The sequence below is a fragment of the Corythoichthys intestinalis genome, chromosome 13, assembly GCF_030265065.1.
Source record: "Corythoichthys intestinalis isolate RoL2023-P3 chromosome 13, ASM3026506v1, whole genome shotgun sequence".
Lineage (NCBI taxonomy): Eukaryota > Metazoa > Chordata > Actinopteri > Syngnathiformes > Syngnathidae > Corythoichthys > Corythoichthys intestinalis.
This window is the reverse complement of record NC_080407.1, coordinates 41,234,582-41,254,270: the sequence shown is the minus strand read 5'-3', so window position 1 is coordinate 41,254,270 and position 19,689 is coordinate 41,234,582. Positions and strand designations below refer to the sequence as shown.

The following is a 19,689-nucleotide window of genomic DNA, read 5'->3' as shown; positions in this document are numbered from 1 at the left end:
ACATTTTTTAAAAAATTAATTACCGCCGTTATCGAGATAAATTTGATAACCCTATCTTAAGCCTAAACTAAAGACTCCGGATAGTGTGTAACATATTATGTTTATAACGTTAAATACAATTAGAAACGATTTAATTAAATTATATATATATATGTATATACATATATCAAAACAAGGCATGGGCGATATTTTTTTGCCGATTCCGATACTTTGAAAATGACGTTATCGGACCCGATCGATCGTGATAATTCCCAAGTACATGTTGCCATCAAGCGCGGAATATGTCACCGTCTTATTGACATGAGTCTCTGCATATTTTGTGAAACAGGGGTGTTGCTGATATTGCGATAACTAGATGGTAACAGTTGCTATGTTGGGAAGTCATTTGATATTGTGAATCAACTGTTAAAGTTGTTAAAATTGTTACAATTATTGAATTATTTCCCTTCTGTCTACTTTCGACATGTGGAAGATTTAAAACTGTTTTATTGTTTAAAGATAGATTCAAAACAAGATTTTGCCGATTTAGGAATATTTTAGATAAAAGTGACTCACTTTAGGTTCGCTACAACCAGTGGCGCCACCAGGAGGTGGCCAGGGGTGGCCACGGCCACCACTATAAATTTGTTGGCCACCCCACTGGCCACCCCGCTTGCCAGTATATCGTTAGATTGTTGTAGCATCAGTTATGCATTTCATCCCAAATGAATGCATTTATTTTGTTTTGTTAAATGTAGGGCTGTCAAATTTATCGCGTTAACGGGCGGTAATTATTTTCTTTAAATTAATCATGTGAAAATATTTATCGCAATTAACGCATTCACAGTACGACTCATTCACGCATTGCCGCAAACAGCCTACAATGGCGCCATTTTACTTCTATACAGAGATAAGAGGCAGTGTCAAGTGAGTGGAGTAGATAAAACATTCTTTGGGGCCGTGCTTTTAATTGGCAAAAGCTTTGTCATCTCTCCCACAGCAACTATAAATATTGTGGGAAGCGACGTGGGGAAGAATGACAGGAGTTGATCTTTTTCTTAACACCCTGTAGTATATCCAACGCAGAGAAGATATAGCATTTGCAGCCACCACACAGTCATGGTTGCACCACTCCCCATCATGCATTTGGGCAGAACAGTTAAGTCGCTACAGTATCATTTACTGAAAGCTCAACAAATACACTAGATGGCAATATTTAGTCACAATATACAAACTCACATTTATCCTTTAAGAATTACAAGTCTTTCTATCCGTGGATCGCTTTCACAGAAAGAATGTTAATAATGTTAATGCCATCTTGTGGATTTATTGTTATAATAAACAAATACAGCACTTATATACAGTATGTTGAATGTATATATCCGTCATGTCTTATCTTTCCATTCCAACAATAATTTACAGAAAAATATGGCATATTTTAGAGATGGTTTGAATTGCGATTAATTACGATTAATTGATTTTTAAGCTGTGACTCGATTAAAATTTTTAATCGTTTGACAGCCCTAGTTAAATGTACATCTTATGCCTAATATGTACATAACACAATAAAACAGAATTGTTGAGGAACTCAAAATGTTGACTGGACAGTTACAGACTATGCACATTAAATCATTAGTAACATCAAGTATTACACAATACACCAAAGTATATCAGTAGCCGTGTCCTTAAGTCTTTCTGATAGTTTTCTCCTGACCTTTTTACTGCAATAATATAATGAAAACCTGAAATTATGGCTTTTAGTTTTGGCCACCCCAAGATTTTAAGTGGCCCCATCTGGCCACCCCTATGAAAAATTTCTGGAGGTGCCACTGGCTACAACAAGGGCTTCCTGAGAAGTCTACTGATTTAAGATGGCGGCTGTTTACTAATGCCGCCGAGTCCCCCATCTCGCATCTAGTTCTATGTACCAGATATCTATGAGACGCATTCGATTACCGTAGCACCAAGCAATGGCTGCAGTCATTGTGATTGTCCCAATATTGACTTCTTTCTCTCCCCCTCCGCCTACTTCTTCTCCGACCTTCAAGTGGCGGCTCAGGAGACTTGCTTTCCCATCGTGCAATCCTGGTCGGAAACACAAAGGATAACTACTGGTCGAGGTGGAACATTTTTTCTCCGCGGATTTTTTTTTCTTTGAGCGCGTCTTGTTTTTCCTCGATTTCATTGACTTAAACCGAAGCCTCGACGACGTGTCCAGCATTAGCTACCTTACGGACTCAAACATCAGTCAAGCTCTCGGCACTCGTTGAAGTTTTGCGGCCTACTTTAGCCTAGCCTAGCCTAGCTGGCCAACCACTAACAAAGCTGCAAGGCACGTCGTCAAGCGTACTCAGTTCTAGTGAGGAAAATGTCCGCAAAAACGACAACGGCTGCAGTAAAGTTCCAGGAGGAACTTTGTGGAGTCAAAGAGGAGTCCCCACGTCACCAACACTTAACTGTGCGCAAAATAGTGCACGCAAAGGTTGTTCTTCACAGACTAGAAGGTTGGTTAACTTTCATTTGATACGATTACGTATACTGTACATAGCAGACACCCGACATCGCAGTGATATGGAGGACCAAGAGTGCAAACATTAAATAAATAAATACACAATTAAATAAATTATTATATGTGTAATTAAAATGTTTCTATTTAAATATTTATTTCACTACTTTATTTTTTCTTTATTTGAATTTTTTTTTTTCAATTTACATCAATTTATTTAAATGTTTATTTCAATTTTTTAAATATTTCAACATGTATTTCCATTTTTTATTTTTTTCATTATTTCGAAATTTATTTCTCTTTGTTTATTTCATTCTTGCACTCTTGTTCCCTCGTAATGCATGGAATTATTTTATCTGTCATTGGCTCATGAAACTCTGGCGGGCGTGAACTGCGCGGGGTTTGAGTTGAGTTGCTCCTTGCGTCCCAACGTGGCAGCGATTGCTAAGATTCTGCATAATTTTAGGTTCAATGGGTTAGAATTAGGCCTGTCGTGATAACAAATTTTAGTGGGCGATAAATTCTCTCATAAATTATTGCGATATGCGATATTATTGCGCCACAGTAACACAGTAAGGATACAGTTTATATACTAATAAGACTAAGTAATATTAAGTACACCGCAATAAACGTTTACTCTTAAATTCAAAAATACTTTTTTAGAAATCACAACTAAAATCAATAGACCATGCCTCTTTTAAGTAAAAGACAACAATATCAATACCACACAGAATAAATAAAATTTCTTTTTCAAGAAAAAATAAAATTGCACTTCAATAACAAGCATTTAGGCACAGAGGTAGTAATGGGTCCAGTGATACTAATGCGTCGGCGCGCGCACCGAGCTCATGGAGCAAACCTTGCGTTGTTGCATGTATCGCTACAAGAAAATCATGTGACCGATGCATGAACTCATTGAACTGTGTCGACACAGTCATGACGCGGCAAACTGGTTCAAAAGGAAGTGCGTCTGTCAACGCGATGGAGCTGCTGAAACAATCCACATCTCACGGTTACTTCCTCGTTGTCTACATGCTGTGGAGATGGACGTAACACAGTCATCATCAACGCACTAGTCATCTTCCATTCAAAATACAATTAATTTTAAGGTAACTCTTAGTTTATTAGTATGACGGGTAGACGCGGGTCCGTCGTATGCGGTGCATGCAAATCTCGCTTCCGATGCCTTCAAAAACACCTTTTGGCATTTAACCAGCTAGCTTAGTGGTAAAAGCGCTCGCTTTTCGTCCTCGACGGATCACGGCGCGTCTCCAAGAAAACAGGTGGTATTATTCACGTTCATTCATTCATTTTCCATGCCGCTTTTCCTCACAAGGGTCGCGGAGGTGCTGGAGCCTATCCCAGCTGACTAGTAGTAGGCAGGGGACACCCTGAACTGGTTGCCAGCCAATCGCGGGGCACAAGGAGACATACAACCATTCACGCACACACTCATACCTACGGACAATTTAGAGTGTTCAATCGGCCTATAATAATAACGTTATTAACATTATTATTATTATTATTTTTTTTTTTTTCAGGTAAAATGTCTCCATTGTACCTTCCACCTTTCATATACAAACAGTTGCCACCTCCTCAATGCTGAAGCATTATTGGGCCAAGCATTAGAATGAAGTTTCTGATAATCCCAAAATAAACACCGGCATAGAGCAATTCCTTTACTTACCCACAATAGCTTTTTAGGTATTTTATTAGAAATCGGTAATTAAGCTATAATATATTTATTGTCCACTTCAATTTTTTCTGATGGGCTATGGTAGCACCTAGATGACGAAGTGGGGAGTCAAGGAGCCAATGCAACTATAGATGAAATTGCAAAAGTGCAACAATGCACGGCTGAGCCGAACATGACACGCAGTGCAGATTTTCTTCAATACTGAAGGAGCCAATGGACATCTTATCCAAACTTCTTTCAACCATCTGAGAAATTCTTGTGCATGCTGGCATCATTGGTTCCATGCGAGTGTGTGTTATCCACAGCAGGTGAAATGGCTTGTTTAAAATATAAATAAATAAACAGGTACCAATTAAATTTTAAACATTAAAAAACTATGTTTTTGAAAAAAAAAATTATCAGAACAAAATGTCCACAAGCATCCTCATTCACCCATTCATTATTACTTACATTTTCACACAATATATGTTCACATAATTTAAAGATATGGAATAATGCAATGTGAATGCAAAGACTTAAATGATTTGATTTTATATGCTATGTCATCAATTCAGTGTCAGTCTGCCAAGAGGATTCCCTGTAGGGATTTTTTTATGTCCAGCATGTGTTAGTATTCAATGACACAGTATTCATACTGTGTCGACACGCTTCATGAGGTCTCACAGAGCCATCACTACACAGACGTATAAAGTTGTCGTAACACAAATAATTGCACTTCAACAACAACGGAGAAAAATAGATTAATTAAGTAGCAGTAAGAAAAATTTGACTTCACGAAGGCTAGGTTTATCCTGCAGGTCTTAATGCTAGGCATGCAAACTTGCCACCTTACAGCGAAATTTCGCCATTTTGAAATCAAAATGGGTCATTCTTCTGAATCATGTTGATCCGAGGAGAAAAAAATGGGGGGCGGGGCATGTCAACGAGCGAGTGAAACCGTTTACTTCAAAACCGTAGTCCATACTCAAAACTACACTCTAGTCCTATGACCTAGACCTATCACCGCCACTCTCTTCTCGTGACAACAAACGACTGACAAGGGAGAGAGACGGGAGCACAGTTATCACCAATCAGCAATGAGGAGGCCGAACCCCTCTCTGTCCCAGCTTCTCGCCCGGACCCGTTGGAAATTGGGGCAAGGTAAGGGATTAATGTCAAAAATTGTTGACTTCTTAAAGCTAAAAGTTTGAGTGATGGCCTATAATAGTCTTCATAAATCATTCAATCGTGTCGTTTGATCAATTCCTGCGCTTGTAATGGTAATGACACAAGTTATTCGCTTAATTTCTTGATAACTGACGTCAGATAGTCCTCGATATTTCACCGCCTCGTAGAACGCATTTACTTGAGGTAGCTCTAACTGCGGAGGGGCTAACTAGCGCCTTTCACACAGGGCTTTGCTGGTAAAGTTAGCAAACGTCAGTTGGGATTTGAATTGTCGCCAGTTGGCGTTGTGACGAGTTATTTAAGGCCCCTTTGTGAAGCACTTGTTAACGATAAATTTTTTTTTTTTTTTTAAACATGAGCAATGAGCTAACTAGAATGATGAACTAGTGCCTTCCATACAAGTCATGTTCAGGGCTTTGTTAGTAAAGTTCTGAATGGTCACCAGTTAATTTGACAACGAGTTATTTAAGGCCCCTCTACTCTCCGATAATTTCAGAAAGGGAAGAGTTTTGCCTTGTTGTGGAGGTGGTTTAATTTGTTTGGTGTGTGGTTGTCTACTCCAACTTTGAATTTTTCAATGTTTACCAATGCAACAATCAAAACAAAAGCATTTATATGTCTTACTCTTTTCAGTTTAACAAAACCCTCGTGTCCAATTCAGATCAAAAACAAAGCCATTTAGCAATAATTAGGATATCTATGTATGTCTTGGAAATTGATGCCCTTTTCTTTTGTTCCTTATGTCATTCAAAATATGTATCATTTTCCCCTTTTGTAAAAAAATTAGTTCCCCAGAAAATAATTTCAAAATAACAAACTATAAAATAGGATCAATAGAATAAATGCAAGCCAACCAGTTTTTTTTTTTTTTTTTTTTTTTAAACACAATTCAACGATGTCCTCCAAACAGTCAAATATAAAATATAAAAACAGACATTTTATAGAAAATGAAAAAAATGCAATACCAATATAAAATATAAAAATAAAATTTTTAGAAAAATTATGAAAGATACAGTTAGCACAAGCGTGGAACGAAACAACACTTACTCCACTCCTCCTTTTTTTTTAAAGATTATTCAAATCCTTAAAAACTCAAAAAAGTCAGTTCTATAAGGGTCCAAAGAAATGGAAAAATATCAAATGAGGGTAATTCCTCAAAAATAAAAAATGAAACCATAAAAATTGTCTTATACTGGGGAAATCGTATTTATAGACGGTAGATTTGGAAATAATGATAAGTATTCTGAAATTAAAGTAAGTCATATCTAGATTCTATCTAATTATAGTTGTATCTCCGAGTATCATATTTATCATTTAAGATAAGCAATTTCCCCGGCATAATAAATTGCATTTGGCACAATGCCAGTGATGTTCTCAAATTTATTTAGTCCCCACTTAAATAAATTGTTAATTAGATTAGATTTTTTTTTTTTTTTTTTTTTTTTTGTCGCACGGATAGCCCAATTCTAGCCGCAGGTGAGCCAAAAGATTATGTTTTAGTGAAATTTGGCATTTTCAAGTCCTTTAAAAACCTAAATCAACTTTTACATTGTCCAGTATATCAAAATTAACCCATGAAAGAGATTCTTCCTCCGTATTCTTTAGGGAGTCAATAGTGGCTAGGGAAGGACTATCTTATCTATTGTTTTCCCAAAACAACCAGAGACTTGAGCTTGAGATGGCCCACTTTAAAACTTTACTCTTTTCTAAACTTTAACCCGTTTAGCAAGGGATCTCAAACCAAAATTAGCTTCTATAAACTCCAAATTAAACGGAACTACAAAATAAATCAAAAATCTGTTTTACAAAAGTGCAAAAGAAAAAGAAAATATATTAAATGAAACTATTTCCTTCAAAAGGTCAGCAATGAAAAGCAAATATCCACATTAAAAATAAAAATTAATTAGACTTAAAATGTATCTCATTCTGGGAACGTTATCTCCGATGTAAATTTGGAATCGTGATAAGTATTCTGAAAGAACAATTTACCCATTTTTAACTCCAAAGATGTTCTAGTTAAATCCAGGAGTGTTACGATTGTCAATTAGCTCGAATATTTAAATTCTTATATCACATTATTACAGGTTTTACAATTGCTCCCTATTTAATAATTTGTCAATTAAATTTGGTCGTGGCCTGTCTCGACAAAGTTGGCCACTTATTTCTTACTATAATTTCATAACAGCAAAAATTAGGTCAATTATAATTGTCTTCTGATGTCAGAACTAAATTCGATAAAGATATACTCCCTTAAAATTAAATTTCAAACTATTCGTTATACTACGAGTGAGCCATGATGCCAATTCCCCGTTATTAACTTTAAGGTTTTCCTTGCTTTATCTGCTCGCTTTAGGAGACTCTCCACATTCTTTTGTGAGTCAAAACATTGGCTCGGGAAAGCTTATCTAAAAACATCCAGGGCCTTCTCAGTTTCTTAACCTGCATTAAAAGGAGGTATCAGTTTTTCACCATCCTCTTAAAAAAGTTTATCAAGCTATCATTTATGTTACTGTATATTTCTTCACGAACCCATTTCAATTTTTGGTCAAGACTGGTATTCTTTTTGGTTCTGGGTTTCTGGGCGGAGCTGGAATTGTCAATACTGGGTGATTGAGCTGACACGCCAGCCCCGCCGAATAAAACCAATGTCTTTTTTGTTGTTGTTGTTGTTTTTTTTTAGCAATTTAAGCGGCTTTTATAATTTTAAAGCATTCTATCATTTCCAATCAAGCTCCCGGGTTTATTTTCCTCTAATGCCACCTCTTTTTCACTTTATTAGCATTCCATCTCAAGTTCTATTTTAATATTCTGTTTTTTCATTAGACTGTCAATTTGATAGCACCAATAGTAAAATGTGCTTGAATGTTGCCAGCCCTCCTTGCTTTGCTTGGCCAGAGCAAGAGCAAGGGGGCCTCACGCCCATCGCCCCGCGCACCTCATTTTGAACACTGTATTTTTTTATTTTTTTTTTACATGTTTTCCCTCTTTGGCTCTCAATATTATCTTAGAATTACTAGTTGTGAGACGTTCATGCTGTATTAACAATGCAATGCAAATTGCTATTTTTGCTCCACACATATTTCGGTAAGTTTTCTTTCTTTTAGTGGCAATTATGTGTCTCTTGTTGTATTTTGGGTAAGATATGTACAGATATATGTTATACAGTAAAGGCGAGTGGACACAGGTGTTCTTTGGACCGCGCCGTTTATTGGCATAAGCTTCAGCAACTCCTTCACAACAAACATAAGTATCGTTTAGTGAAAGCACAACAAAAATAATATTCCTATCTCTCCCCAAAAAAATAATGTTCACAAAAAGAAAAGCACTTCAGTCTATAGTAATGAGGACCTATTCTGACACACAGTTAAACAACAATGCAAAATGAACTGGCATTCCATATCAAAATAGCTATGCAAAATACATGTAAAACTTAGACTTTGGTCACTCTATTTTTATTATTGTTATTTTTATTCTTATTATATTAACTACTTTTGATTGAAAATGTTGCAAATTTTATCAAAACGAAAACATGAAGGGGGTTTTAATATAACATTACTATAACTTGTAACTATAACAATTATCTTTTAAGAACTACAAGTCTTTCTATCTGTGGATCAATTTAACAGAAAGAATGTTAATAATGCCATTTGTGGATTTATTGTTACAATAAACAAATACAGTACTTATGTACAGTATGTTGTATGTATATATCCGTCGTGTGTCTTATCTTTCCATTCCAACAATAATTTACAGAAAAATATGGCATATTTTAGAGATGTTTTGAACTCCGATTAATTACGATTAATTAATTTTTAAGCTGTAATTAACTCGATTAAAAATTTTAATTGTTTGACAGCCCTAATTATATTATGTTAATATTTTTATTTTATTTACTTTTGTTCCGTAAAGAATCCAGAGAGGGTTATTTGATTGTGGCTTTCTAAATAACAATAATTTTTTACATTTAGGCACTCCTGCAATCGTCACACTTTTTCTGTTACAAACTGACCCCGGCCCTTCATCAGAGAAGGGAAAAGTTATGTGGCCCTCAAAGGAAAAAGTTTGGGGACCCCTAATCTAACACATAATAGTTAAGTGAATGGATTTTATTCTGTACCTGTAAATTCATATTTTATGCTGTACAGCTGTTCTCTGCTTAATGCAAATGGGACTTACTGTATATTTTATAATTTAGATTTTGTATAATTTGCTACTTAATGCGTCTTTTATGTTCTGATTTCAGGATGAAAGATTTTGACTTGAATATTATAAATTATTATGTACTGTGTTGTAATTCGAGATGTCTCTGGTTGCACTATGAAATGCACTTTTCAGCGCATGCCGTGTGTCCATATTACTTTGCCACCTTTTTCACCCCTAACCAGTTTGTATGCCTGTAATGCACAAATCCGATTTTTTTTTCATATGTGGTTTTTTTGGCGTGCCCGTTCAGACTGCCTTTGTCCATGGAGCCCGTTTAAGTATCACGCATGCACACTAATTCGCAGTCCGAGATGCGCAGAAGCATCAAAATAAATGACACATGCTAGCTGTATGACATTCCAGTGTGATCCAAAAAGATGGCACAATTAACAGACATCAATAATCCCCGTTTAGTCTTTCATTCGAAGTTTATATGGACTGATAGAACGCATACACGCACGCACATAAGCCTTGACTTGTGTGTGTGACATGACGTGGGTGTGTAAGTTTGCCCCGTCTCAGCCATGTAAGCAATACTGAAATATTGTTCATTTGGCGTATTGAATGAAAATCCAAAATTGTCAGGCTTAACCTTCATTGTTTTTTTATGACTGTGGACAAGCCCGCTTCGTGCATAAAAGCAGAGTTCAAGCTAGAAGCTAATGCACAGCTACATCGCTCCCGTCCTGCTTTCACTTTGCTGACGTCATTGCTGCACGACTTCCAATTCGGGAGACTTGAAAGTTCAGACCGCCAGCCACATTCTAGAAAAATGTGGCCCAGATCGGATTTAGACCACATACGAAGGTGACCCAGATCGGATTTGAAATGGTCCACTTCTATGCGACTTGTCACGTTCAGACCGTCAAGTTAATGCTTCACTTGAGTCGGAAAAACATGAAAAAATCGGATTCGTGCATTAAGACCTGCAGTATGAACCTAGCCTCAAGTGTCAAACAACATTGAACAGAGGTAAAACGGTCTTATTTCTTTAGCAATGGAGCGGACTACACTTTCCGTGAAGAAACGCCGTTTTGCGGGGTTTCGTTTGTATTTCTCAAATCAAGCGAATACCTCTGTAATTGTCGGTTGGCGTGACAAGGTGGGCTCCGCTTGTTGCGATGCAGTTTTCTTACCAAGCAGTGAAAACTAGAGTGTGATTGTGTTTCAAATGAGCATTTAGATTTGTTGTATTGGCCCTCTTTGTTGAAACAACCTCCAAACACATTTTGCAGACTGGTTCGTCCTCTTTGGGTGCCTCGCAATTTTCATTTGGTTCAAAATCAAAATATTCCCACACCGGATCTGTGGTGTTTGGCTTGGAAATCAGTATTTACCGACAATTTTCTGCTCGCTCATTGCTGTACGCCGACAGTGCACTCAGTCCCGCCTCCCTCCATTGAATGATGGTTACGCAAACTCAAATGTATAAAACGAACAAACCCAGAAGTCAATAAAACAGTGAATCCTTGAACAGCATATTGCGCTGTTGGTAACAAGGAAGCCGAACTTTTAAGAGCACGTCCGCCGCACGTGCACGCACGCACATACGCACTTGAGCCGATAATTAGCAGCGGGAAAATTACCGCTTTCATATTCGTCTCCCGTGCGATAAATGGAATTATTGCATATCGCGACAGGCTTAGTCAGAATTGAGAACATAGATCAAAGATTTATTTTCACTATACATGGATTACACTCAAGATAGAAACTGTGTCGGGTCTGACATTTTACAATGTTTTTCGGAATTCATTTCCGTACGGAAAAGCCGTTCATTTGCTGCCCCACGCACATATACGATATATATCTTGGGCTCTTTTATGCTTTTATGCATTTTTAATGTATTTTATGAGACTGTTTTGGCTGAGGCCTTCCTGATTTTAATGTGGTGTCAATCACTTTGAATTACTTTGTGTTGGATTTGATGACAACAAAACGTGAATAAAAATGGCAAAGAGGAATTTACTTCAACAGAAAACAACTTTGGGGACACAAGTTTGCAAATAAAGAAATAAGATTTGACCCGTGTTGTTTGTGGTCTTGTTCTTGTAGATCTATATGTCAGCCAAGCCCATCGTCATGAGCCCCAGGTTTCTGCATTCATCAAAGAGGAGGAAGAGGAAGAGTCACCATACATCAAGGAAGAGGAGGACTTCGTACCCATTAAAGGTCATCCCAAGCTGTGCTTTTTCCCCCTCTTCAAATGAGGCAGAAATGAAAAATGGTGCCTTCTCAGAAGTACAGAAATGTGTTTCAGACTACCTCTACACTAAAACGGATCATATTTTTTGCCTTGTAATTCGGACAATATACCTGTCCGCACTATGGCGTCATTCGATGTCTTCTGCTGACATATTCGAGCATAAAATTTATAAGCTCTTTCCATTGTAAAAAGAGGAGCGGGAAAGCCTCGTCTTTAGCATTCGTCTCCATTGTTTACAATGCCGTAATACATAATGGCAATAGCGCGCTCCTTGACGTCACTTCTTTTGTGTCCGATTATTATACAGATATCCATGTTAGCTCCAATGATGACTCCACTTTCGGTTTGACTTGGAACAAGTTTTATTTTAGGCTCCCGCCTTGTGCACAGACATTTGTCAAGTGAACATAAATGCACAGCCTATTCCCACAGTGAAGTAACACTGCACCCTAATGGTGTGCCATTATAATGACTCCGTGGAAGATTACAACAAATTTATAGTACAATTCAGGGCCTTAGAAAGAGGGTTACGACACTCCCATAGAGATCCATTATAGACAACTATGTTGTCCACACAAAATCAGCCTATTCTCACGAAAGTTTGAAAAACTTTAAGAGCTTGGAGGCTTATAAATACTTCGTTGCTGGTTGGGTGAAACAGGTCCTCGTCCGCGAAAATTCGGCAGGAATCTATCTTGTGCTTGGAAAGGTGAGTTACGAAATTTTCAATTCAAAATCTTTTGTTCTTGCTAACATCCACTGTCAAGTCTAATGTATTTCATGTCATTTGTCAATGGAGTTAGGGCTTTTAATGTTTATATGGTTTAGCGATAGCACTCTCACTACATACATAAGTGTATGTTGTCGGCGATTAGCCTAGCAATGATCTTAATTGTGGTTGTCAGCCCAAAACCCTCTAAATATATATTAAATGCATCTTACCAGATATAAAATGACTACTACATAATCTGTGGTAATTGTTTGGAGCCCAGTTTTCTCGTCGAATTGCAGCAGCCCATCTCGCTCTCTCCTCTCCGGGTCTCTCGGAATCCGGTAGAACTTCAAGTCTCTCCGTCTATCTTCTCTGTTATTGCAACCGACCGCCACACACGCCTTCACCATTTTGATTATTAATGTTAACAAGCAGAAAAACACGCCGTAAATAGGAGGAATGTACGTAGCCGTAACAGGTAAACACGATGTGTTGACGGACAATTGGGCGGCACCAGTCTGGAGGCCGGAGTTGTGACGTCACGTGGGTAGGGTCTATACGATTTTACTTCCGGGTTACGGAGCCTCGTGTAGTTCCAAACATGGCTTCGACGAGAGCAGACCGCATTCATACGAATGGCTGGCTGTAAAGTATATTCGGAGGTAAGTTGGTGAAAAAAACGATCCCTTTTGAATTTTCAACAGTCTGTATTCTATCAGAGGCGCTTTATGATGTATATGTTGAGCTTTATTTGTAGATGCGTAGCGTAATTATACATATATTTTATCTTGGTTGACGAGCGATGTTCTGCTACTTTTTAAGCTGAGTCTGCTAACTAGGAATGTATCGTCAGGGGTAAATTCATTGTCCCTACCTCTTTTAAGTTGTTAACACTTTCAGAGGCCCTTTGTGACATACACACTCATCTGTATTTGTGAGTATTGGTCGACGACCGGCTTATTAGCTCCATTTTGTAAGCTTTGAAGTAAGGTATCCCCCTCATGAAAGAGTACCAAGTCAATGCATGACAATCTGTATTCTTTACACCAAAATGTTTGACATTATTATATTTTAGAGATGTGTATAGATTGAAAAGTGATGTCAACAAATAATAAACACATTTATAATAAAAAAAAAAAAAAACTAATGTATATTATTATTTTAGGTTACTTTTTCATGATCCACATGCTGCTGTCGGTCTATGTTCCTACCCTAACCTATAGTCACGACCCAGGACACGCTGGAGAGACTGTGTCTCGGCTGGCCTGGGAACGCCTTGGGACCTCGCCGGAGGAGCTGGATGAAGTGGCTGGGGAGAGAGAAGTCTGGGCTTCCCTGTTAAAGCTGCTGCCCCTGCGACCGGATCCCCAGAGCAAGTGGAAGATGATGGATGGATGGACATCATGCTGCTGGCTGTGCGCACTAAGTCCATTTTTTAAATGGCAACAAAAAAACAAAACAAAAAAAAGCATTTTTTTCATGTTTTGACGACTGACCATTGCCATCCATTTTCTGATCTATAAAATGTTAGGTGTAAACAATGAACCATGACACCAATTTCACCAATTTTTCAATAAATATTGTGATTTTCTTTATCAAAGGTAATAAGTTGTTATGGTTATACATTACACCATGTTGAGGAAAATCATTAAATGTTTTTCCTGTCTTGTAATCATTTTGTGTTGCTTGGGTCCAAAATGAAAAATGCCTTTAAAGAGGTACAGGTTTGGTTTTGCATAAATTAGAGGCTATATTCAAAATTTAGTTGTTTTGCACTGTTAAATGTCATTTGTTTGTGTTTCAGGTCAAACTAAGTCTATAAAATGGAAAATGTACGGCCGCATATATGTAAGCATTAGAAAGTGCAACAGGAAAGAAAAGTGGAAAAAGGAATTTAAAAGCCATGACCACAAACCCACTTTTTGGGAAACAAATGTTTTTATATGTCAATACGAGAAAACAAACTTGGAACTACCACTTAGAACTAGGGAACAAAATACATGGGGTCATCTTTAATATATTACCACAGGTAGGTGAATCAAGGAAATCTAGACATTTTCTGGAAAAACAGTATTTTAGTTGTGAAAAAATGAAAAACCTCAGTCATCTTGTATTTCAATGTAAAAGTCGATTTCCCTTGCTCATGCTAACATTAACATGACACGTTCCCTTCTATGTTAGTTTACATAGTTCTCAATTGTCGCCTGACCACTCCAAATGTAAAACGAGCCCTTAGACATATGTCATAATGCAATGACATAATCAAACAAGTACTTAGATACGTGATTTGATCCATTTTTCCATAAATGTCGCAATTACCGCTGTCCAGTCCATTGCAAACCACGACAGCGCTGCTTGTGTTTGGAACTATTCACGCCCTACATGAACCACGTGACCACACGCGGCGAGAACAGAGAGTGTCGCGACTCTCTTTATATGGCTCTGGCACAATTTAAGCAAACATTGCTGACAACAACAACATATGTGCAGTGGACTTATCACAGAATAAGTTTGTGTATTTATTTAACTGCCCAATGTCCTTCATAGAGAGCCTTAAGTAACGAGACTGATGATGCTCCCCTTTTTTTGTAAGGCAGTCTGCCAGTTGATTTTTGGTTTGTGACCATATAACTTGCTGAACCCTTTTGGTTTGTATGACAGGATTTCCCCTACATACACTGAACAAATGTCACTTATAAAACGAGTTAAAAAAAATGACTTGAAATGAGATAAGATTAGCTTAAAACAAGTAAGAAAATTCTGCCAATTGAACAATCAATTTTTGTCTTGGTAAGAATTCTTAAAATAAGACATCCATTCAGGATGAACGAGATCTTGAAACTAGTTGTTTCACTAGTTTTAAGAAGTGTTTTGGATTATAATAAGCTTTAAAAAGTTTAGTATAGTGGTACTTCGACATAAGATCGCTTCAACACACAAACTAACTCCATCTATGTCCAGCTTGGATCTTTTACATCCATTCAAATGTGAGATAATTTGCCGGATAAAAGTAAATGACATCTGTCAAAAGCATTCATAACCTACATATATCAGATTGTGGCGCAGCGACACACTAAAATAAAAGCCGCTACTCCCTCTAAATGAGATATATTTGTTTGTTTGTTTTTTAGGCCGTTTCAAACTAGTGGTAGCCGAGTGTGAAGGGTTCAGCAACCTATTCATTGTGTATTGTAATGTCCGTAACAACGTGCGGCCCCCTTAAGTATGGGTAGCTGTGACGTAGGGGCTAGCGAGTTGGGAAAATGGGCGAGATAGCGATCGCATGTCGCGGCAGCCCGCTGTTATTTTGTTATTGTTTTTTCTTTATCATTGTTGTCACAATAAAGTGGGTAAGCCAATACCGACTTCTCTCCTTCTTCCCCCAATCCGGGGCATGACAGTATTTTGGATCGGACTTCTTGGACGTCTTGGACGGAGCAGAAAAAAATGTACTCAAGGAGAAGTAAAAAAGTATTTGATGAAAAGAATACTCAAGTCTTGATTAAAATTGTAACTGCCATTTCTTTCCAAACAATGAATAAAACAATCAAAAGATAATAATAATAAAATAAATAAATAAACTAAGCCACTGCTTGCGGCTGAAGGATGACGGCGTGTCAATGTACGATGACTAACAGCCAATCGGTGCATCGTTGTCATGGAAATGACAGCCCAGAATGCATCTTGTAAGCGTGCATACAGTATATACTCTCTCTCTCTCTCGCTCTCTCAGCCAGTCTTTCTTCACGGCCTACCAGCTGCATAGAAGTTCTATAAGATATACCGTATATCATTTGTCTTCTTGTATCTTGCAGGTTTCAGCAAATATCTTGGTCCAAAGTGGCAGGAGTCTGAGTCTCCTGTAGTTAAAGAGGAAGTGGAGCACCCACACATGAAACAGGAAGAGCCAGAGCACCCTCAACAGCAAAATAGAGAACTGCAACTTCCACTCAAAAAGTCGGAGGTAGAGCTTCCATACGTTAAAGAGGAGGACGATGTCACCATATTGACTGGTGAGCCCTTGAAGAGTGAGAATGGTCCGAGCGAGGCCAGCAGAGGGATGGAGCCTCCAAGTGGCAGCAGCAACTCAACAGGATCGCAAGCACACATTTTAATTTCACCATCAGATAGAAATGGCGTCATGTCACACTCGCCTTACAAAGAAGATTGTCGTAAGAAATCTCACTGTGACGACAAACTCATCAAATGCTCCCACTGTGGGAAAACCTTTACTTCTAAGCAAACTTGTCGTACCCATATGAGGAGGCACACTGACGAAAGACCTTTTGTCTGCTCAGTATGTGGTCAAGGATTCAGTCAAAAGAGTGCCTTTAAAGTGCACACAAAAACCCACACTGGTGAAAAACCCTTTTCCTGCTCAGTTTGTGGTAAAGAATTCCCTTGGAAGAGCCGCTTAAGCGCACACTCCAGAACCCACACTGGCGAAAAACCTTTTTGCTGCTCAGTTTGTGGCCAAAGATTCAGTCAAAAGCACAACTTCAACACACACTCCAGAACCCACACTGGCGAAAAACCTTTTTGCTGCTCAGTTTGTGGCCAAAGATTCAGTCAAGAGAGGGCCTTTAAAGTACACACAAAAACCCACACTGGTGAAAAACCCTTTTCCTGCTCAGTTTGTGGTAAAAAATTCCCTTGGAAGAGCCGCTTAAGCACACACTCAAGAACACACACTGGCGAAAAACCTTTTTGCTGCTCAGTTTGTGGTCAAAGATTCAGTCAAAAGAGCAACTTCAAAGCACACTCCAGAACCCACACTGTCGAAAAACCTTTTTGCTGCTCAGTTTGTGGCCAAAGATTCATTCAAAAGAGCTCCTTCGACACACACTCCAGAACCCACACTGGGGAAAAAGCTTTTTCCTGCTCAGTGTGTGGTAAAAAAATCAGCCACAAGAGCTACTTAAACACACACTCAAGAAACCACACTGGCGAAAAGCCTTTTTCCTGCTTAGTTTGTGGTCAGAGATTCTGTACAAACAGCGCCTTAAGCAAACACACAAGAACCCACACTGGCGAAAAAGCTTTTGTCTGCTCAGTTTGTGGTAAAAAATTCGCTTGTAAGAGGTACTTAAGCGCACACACAAGAATCCACACTGGCGAAAAAGCTTTTTCCTGCTCAGTTTGTGGCCAAAGATTCAGTCACAAGAACGCCTTAGAAATACACACAAGAACCCACACCGGCGAAAAAGCCTTTTCCTGCTCAGTGTGTGGTAAAAAATTAAGTCAAAAGAGCCAGTTAAGTGCACACTCAAGAACCCACACTGGCGAAAAGCCTTTTTCATGCTCAGTTTGTGGTCAAAGATTCCATACAAAGAGCAACGTAAACATACACATAAGAACACACACTGGTGAAAAAGCTTTTTCATGCTCAGTGTGTGGTAAAAAATTCACTCAAAAGGTCCACTTAAACGCACACTCAAGGACCCACACTGGCAAAAAACCCTTTTCCTGCTCATTTTGTGGTCAAGGGTTCGCTGAAAAGCAACACTTAATGTTACACATAAGAAACCACGCTGATGAAAAACCTTTTTCCTGCTCATTTGTGGTCAAAGATTCAGCCGAAAGAGCAACGTAAACACACACACAAGAACCCATACGGGCGAAAAAGCTTTTTCCTGCTCATTTGTGGTCAAAGATTCAGTCAAAAGAGCAACGTAAACACACACAAGAATCCACACTGGCGAAAAACCTTTTTCCTACTCAATTTGTGGTCAAGGATTCACTTGGAAGGATCCGATGAAGAAACACGTGTGTGGTGGCCAATGACTGTTTTGTCTGTCATCAATGATTGCTACATCAGATTTTGCAAGCAGGACGATTGTGTTGTGTAGAGCGTCCTCAAATCCAGTTGAAAACTGCTACTTTTGGTGCCTTACGTGTGCTTTGTCCTATCCTTGTATCCTTGCATCCACACTATTGCCAGAAGTATTGTCTCACCTGATTACCTCTCAAGTGAAGCAATAGAGCAACAAGTTCTGTAACATTTGACAATAATCATCATAATAATTCCTGTCGTACGTTGTTGCCAAAGAAGTCGTCCTTCTGTCGTCTGAGTCTGCCTCCTTTGCTTTTTCTGGACGAATGGAACAAGTGATCTAATTTGAGAGCACACACCTAGTCGGTATACTTCTGCCAGCTTTCTGATTGGTTGGCTTTGTGGCACATTTGCAATGTGTGTGCCAAACTGATTGCGCAGATAGAGAAAAATCGGTGCTTGCACGGGTCGACAGATTGAGCGGTAGGGGGGAATTGAGCGGGTAAAATTAACATTCAAACAATTATGGAGCACAGAGTACATTTTTTTTGCTCAATATTGTTTCCTGTATTCCAATTCTGTTATTGCTTGCTCAAAATCTTTAATTTCTCACTCAGAGTAGTGGCACAAATACACACCACAAATGGCAAACTACTACAGGAAGCATCAGGCTTGCCATTTTTGAAAATAATTTTAGTTTTTATCCTGCATGTGAGAATATGCAATATTGCTTTAGCCTTTTATGGTGTTTACTGAGTATATCTACATTCTAAATATAACTCGTAGCATTAGCTTTACCATGGGGAGCATCCTCTTAAACTCTCAATTGTTAACATCTCGTGACGTCCAGGTGGGTTTAATTATTTGAAAATAATGTTCTGTTCTCGCTGAGCGTGTATAATCATAAAAGGAAGTCCTGCGGTAGTGTGTATATACGTATATACTGTATATCGGCCTCAAATATCGGCTTACAGAAGCTGCTTAGGATATGTGATATACCATCTTTTCAATTAGTTTTCACATCCTAATGTATATGTTTGTGTAGAAAACCCCCGTGAATGACTTTGTTCTTAACTGTCCTACACCCTTTCAGTTGCAGCTCACATGGTACATTCCATTACTATTCATAGCGCGTTTGCTCATATAGAAATGCAAAGTTATGCAGTTCGTGCAGCTAATAGGCAACCTAATGGCACGAGTTGACTAAAGCACCTATGTTTTCATATCCCCAAGTACCTTCATTTGGCCAAAAGATTGCAGCATTGTTTCATGTACGAATAATTGCCAGACTGATGCTATGATTTGTTGTGCTGTGCTGACTTGAATGATTAATAATTGTTTTGTGTTGACAATTGTTTCTTCTGTTTTATTGACAGAAAACACACAAAATATTCATCCACAACTAAAATTGGAATCCTCCTGTTCAAGAATAAAACTGGAAGGACAAAAC

The 19,689-nt window shown here is 38.3% G+C and overlaps 2 protein-coding genes across 2 annotated transcripts in view; one reads left to right on the top strand and one right to left on the bottom strand.

The window, feature by feature from the left end:
• The window catches only part of LOC130928666 (zinc finger protein OZF-like), a 70,724-nt gene that overhangs the window by 3,597 nt on the left and 47,438 nt on the right, over window positions 1–19,689 (bottom strand). The window lies entirely within an intron of this gene.
• Window positions 1,942–19,545, top strand: LOC130928940 (oocyte zinc finger protein XlCOF6-like). The gene is made up of 3 exons (XM_057855775.1): window positions 1,942–2,483; window positions 11,604–11,720; window positions 16,282–19,545. The coding sequence occupies exons 1-3, from the start codon at window positions 2,348–2,350 to the stop codon at window positions 18,057–18,059; spliced, it is 2,031 nt and encodes a 676-aa protein (XP_057711758.1). The 5' UTR covers window positions 1,942–2,347; the 3' UTR covers window positions 18,060–19,545.

What these genes read in the sequence shown, in the direction of transcription:
- LOC130928940 (XM_057855775.1), top strand. Translation starts at nt 2,348, where the DNA reads ATGTCCGCAAAAACGACAACGGCTGCAGTAAAGTTCCAGGAGGAACTT. An exon ending in TGTTCTTCACAGACTAGAAG is followed by an intron (nt 2,484 to 11,603) that starts GTTGGTTAACTT and finishes TTGTTCTTGTAG; the next exon opens with ATCTATATGTCAGCCAAGCC. An exon ending in GGACTTCGTACCCATTAAAG is followed by an intron (nt 11,721 to 16,281) that starts GTCATCCCAAGC and finishes TGTATCTTGCAG; the next exon opens with GTTTCAGCAAATATCTTGGT.